The sequence below is a fragment of the Culex pipiens genome, chromosome 1 (genome assembly GCF_016801865.2).
Source record: "Culex pipiens pallens isolate TS chromosome 1, TS_CPP_V2, whole genome shotgun sequence".
Lineage (NCBI taxonomy): Eukaryota > Metazoa > Arthropoda > Insecta > Diptera > Culicidae > Culex > Culex pipiens.
The window spans coordinates 89,727,029-89,731,593 of record NC_068937.1 but is presented as its reverse complement, the minus strand read 5'-3'; the positions used below and the strand labels follow the sequence as shown (position 1 = coordinate 89,731,593).

Below are 4,565 nucleotides of genomic sequence, written 5' to 3'. Positions count from 1 at the left end.
ACGGGATAAGCCGATGCGTCCATCTGCCTTTCTCCGTGGTGTCCCACTCACGTTGCCACCTTACCAGCGATTCGGCTTTCGCAGCTTCCCGGATACCTCTCGTGCCTCTCCGGGTGTAGCGCACGGTGTCCTCCTCCAGTGTGATGCCGATGGGGATCATTCCGGCTATGACGCCAACTGCTTCCGACGAAATGGTCCTGTACGCGCTTGCAACCCGCATGGCCATCAGTCTCTGCGTTCTGTCGAGCAGCGCTCGATTTCGCTTCGTCCCCAGCGCCGTCCACCATACCGGTCCGCCGTACCTAAGTATGGACGTCGCGACACTTGCCAAGAGGCGGCGCCTACTGCTCCTGGGTCCAGCGTTGTTCGGCATAATCCTCGACAGTGCCATGATCGCCTTAGCCGCCTTCTCGCAGGCGTAATCGACGTGGCTGTTGAAGTTCAGCCGGTCATCCACCATCACCCCGAGGTACTTGAGCGCTCTCTTCGAGTGCACGACGTGTTCTCCAACGTGTATCTGGGCCTGCTGCACCTTTTTGTGGTTACTAACCAGTATCATCTCCGTCTTGTGGTGAGCGATCCGCAGCTTCACCTCGAGCATCCAGTTCTCGATCATTGCGATTATTTATTTATTTATTCGTCAAACATACGTAGACTACATGATCGTTGCTTAGTTTCTAATTACAAGGGGGGAACATCTATCTTTGATTGTAGAACTGTTTTTTCATGGTGGATTTTGTCATTGTGAAATCGATTATGTTATTATATTTGTTATAAGTTTCCATCATTCTATTCATGGGCCCGTGTTTAGCGTAGTCAGTTCTGTGAAAATGCAATGCGAAAGGCTCACGTGCTCTCAATACGCGTGTGGGTTCATAGAAATTTAATGTTTGTAACAACTCTGGAGAATTAATTCGGTTTGCAATAAGATCATTTACGAACGAGAGAGAAGCGAATTCACGACGCTTTACAAGTGTTTCTAAGCTTATTAACATACAGCGTGCAATATACGAAGGAAGAGGAAACACTGTCCACCCTAGTTTACGAAGAGCAAATAGTAAAAATTGTTTTTGCACTGATTCAATACGGGTTTCGTGTGTTTTGATGTGTGGACTCCACACGACGCTACAATATTCAAGAATAGAGCGAACATAAGCTATGAACAATGTTTTCAATGTATAGGGGTCCTTAAAGTTATAACTGAATCGTTTTATGAAGTTGAGCATATTAGTTGCTTTGAATACCATCGTGTTGTAATGTTCGATGAAAGTCATTTTAGAATCAAGTATGACTCCTAAATCTCTAACATTTGAACAGGTTTCAACTATCTGGTTGTCTAGTTTTACGTTTATATTTGGCTTATTTATTTTTCTGCTGAACAAGATCGATGTACACTTTTTAATGTTAAGTTGTAAAAGGCTACGACAGCACCATTCAAAGAATATGTTGATTTCGTTCTGGAATCTTGAAGCGTCAGTTTCGTCTTTAATTTTCATAAACAATTTCATGTCATCTGCGTAAATCGAAACGTTGATATGCTTAAATATAAAGGATACATCATTTACGTAAAGAATAAAAAGTAATGGGCCTAAATGAGAGCCTTGAGGTACCCCGGAAGTAACATTGATGAGCCTAGATATGAGGCCATTAAATTTAACACATTGCGTGCGTTTTGTTAAGTAAGATTTAAGCCATGAAAGTAGATTAGAATCAATTCCGATTTTATCCAATTTGAAAAGAAGCATAGGAATGTCCACTCTGTCGAAGGCTTTGCTAAAGTCAGTATAGAGTGTCTGTACAGAGTTTTTGTTATCCATTTCATTCAATGTGTAGTTTACGAACGAGAGAAGATTAGTTGCGGTTGAGCGCCCTTTGAAAAATCCATGCTGTTTTTGTGTTATGTAGTCTTTTAATTGAGCAAACATTTTGTTGTTAACTATTGCCTCAAAGAGCTTGGGAATACATGAAATAAGAGCAATTCCACGGTAGTTTTTCACGTCAGATTTTTTACCGGATTTGAAAATTGGAACTAAATATGATTTCTTCCAAGCACTTGGGAATATTCCTGATTTTAATGATAGATTAAATAGCCAATAAAGCGGAGAAGCCAGTTCAGAGGCTACATTTTTTGCAAATTTTGGAGATATTCCATCTGGTCCGGTACTTTTTGAACTGTCAAGAGCTTTAAGAGCCGCCTGAATTTCATCTAAGGATAAGCTATCGACTGTTATTTCGTTATTCGCTTGGGGTATAAAAGAAAAGTAGCATCGGTCGCGATCGTTTTCATCAAAAGAGGTGTATACGCTTTCAAAAAAGTTTGCGAATAATTCACAAATTTCTGCACTGTTTTTGCCAATTTTATTGTCGAGAGACATATTTGACGGAAAATTACTACTTTTTAATTTTGATTTGACAAAATTGAAAAACTGCTTGGAATCACTCTTGATTTCCGATTCTACCTTTCTATGATACTTTTCAAATTCAAATTGGATGGTGACTTCTAACTGACTGCATATTTGTAGATACTCATCAAGTTTTTGGCTATTGCTTTTGTAAGCTTTGTGAGCTTTTTGTTTTCTATTTTTAAGGTTTTTAACCTCTCTTGTAAACCAAGGCGGGTGTTTGTCAATTGTGCGTCTTTTTCTTCGTATTGGGACGCTTTCATCGAGGATGTCGTATATAATGCTATAGAAAGTGTTAACTGCTAGCTCGATGTTCGTTTCTTTCTCTAGTAATGCTTTCCAATCAACTTCTAATAGTCTACGTTTGATTAAGGGATAATTGGCATTATTGTAATCAGGAATTTCTTCGTAATCTGAACCATCTGGTCTGTTATTAGCCTTATGCACGAAAAGTGAAAATTCAATTGCTGTGTGATGAGCTTCATTTTTCCAAAGTGGATTATTTGCTTCAGTCACACAGAAGTCTTCAGTCATATTAGTAAAAAGAAGATCAAGAAAGCGATTATTTTGATTTTTAACATGATTAATTTGATTTAGGCCGAGAGAGTACATTTTATCAAAAATTAATTGTAATCTATCACTTTCCCCTAAGATGGGAATAAGAATAGACTCGTTTTCTGCGTCAACCATGAAGTCGACAGCACCGAGATTGAAATCGCCATACAAATGTATTTTGGATTCGGGATCTAGACTGGAGATAATTTTTTCAGCGTTCCTGAAGAAATCTTCATATGAGCTGAGTGGCGATAACGGGGGAAAATACACAGATGCAAAGATGTGAGTCTCTTTTGCAATCTGAGCTTTGACCCATACGTGTTCAAAATGTGCAAAAACGTCAGAATCAAGTTTTTCTGAGTCAAAATCGGTTTTAATGGCGACTAAAACGCCGCCTCCTGACTTTTTCCCGGATGATAACAGATTTCTATCATTCCTGAATACATTAAAGTTGCTAGAGAAAACCTCTTCGCTTAAAATACTAGCGTCCCAACTGGTCTCCGTGCCAAGAATAGCAGTATAAAGGCATCCGCTGATAGCTTGATTAATAGTGTCGATTTTTGCGGCACTTTTCATTCTATTGAAGTTTTGACAGTAAGTCAAAATTTCAATTAAATTATTAGACGCAGTGGTTGGACTTGTCAAAATTAAATTATCGCTAGCTTCACATGAAGGCGTCATTAGTTCATAAAATTTCCTGTTTCCGAAAAAGAGCTACGTTGCGCTGGCCGGAACATCCAGCTAGGTGTTTCACTGTATACCTGTGCGCTTCTATGTATTAGCTGAGCTTGGGTGGGCTGTTGCTGTTGATGAAGTTGTGGTTGCTGCTGTGCCGGTGGGTGTTGCTGGTGAAGTTGTGGTTGCTGTTGTTGGTGGGACTGGGCTTGTAGTTGTTGCTGTAGATTTTGATGATGTTGTTGATGGGGTTGTGGTTGTTGTTGTTGATGTTGCTGTTGCTGTTGTTGCTGGAGGGGGTGGGCTTGTTGCGGCTGCTGTAGGTGTTGAAATGTTTGTTGTTGGTGTTGCTGTAGAGATGGTTGCTGAAGTTGTTGATGTTGCTGTTGCTGTTGTTGGTCTTGATAGGGTTGCTGGAGTTGATGAAGTTGTTGCTGTTGTTGGGATTGATGTTGATGCTGCTGGGGTTGGTGTTGACGTTGCTGGGACTGTTGTTGTTGGTGCTGGCTATGCTGTTGATGTAGTTGTTGATGTTGATGCTGCTGGGGTTGGTGTTGACGTTGCTGGGATTGTTGTTGTTGGAGCTGGATATGCTGTTGGTGTTGTTGTTGCTGGGATTGTTGTTGTTGATTATGTTGTTGGTGTTATTTTGCCTCCATAGCCAGCACTTCGACCTCCTCGACATTTTCGCCGGTTACCGTCAGCACTATGTCGTCTGCAAAGCCAACAATCTCTACGCCGTTGGGTAGCCCCAGTGTCAACACTCCGTCATACATTCCGTTCCACAGTGCTGAACCCAGAATGGATCCCTGCGGAACTCCCGCGGTAACAACAACGGTTTTTTGTCCATCGGCAGTGTCGTAGACCAGCACGCGGTTCTCGAAGTAGCTCTTCAAGATCATGCACAAATAGTCAGGCACCTTCATTTTGTGC

At 41.2% G+C, this 4,565-nt stretch overlaps 1 protein-coding gene across 1 annotated transcript; it reads right to left on the bottom strand.

Annotated features, from left to right (window-relative positions):
- Nucleotides 1–2,765: 2,765 nt before the first annotated feature.
- Nucleotides 2,766–4,276, bottom strand: LOC120421088 (G-box-binding factor-like; the record flags this gene model as incomplete). Its single annotated transcript, XM_039584231.2, has 1 exon — nucleotides 2,766–4,276. A coding segment is annotated over one exon (639 nt), but the record flags the coding sequence as incomplete, so codon positions are not given.
- Between the last annotated feature and the right edge of the window lie 289 nt (nucleotides 4,277–4,565).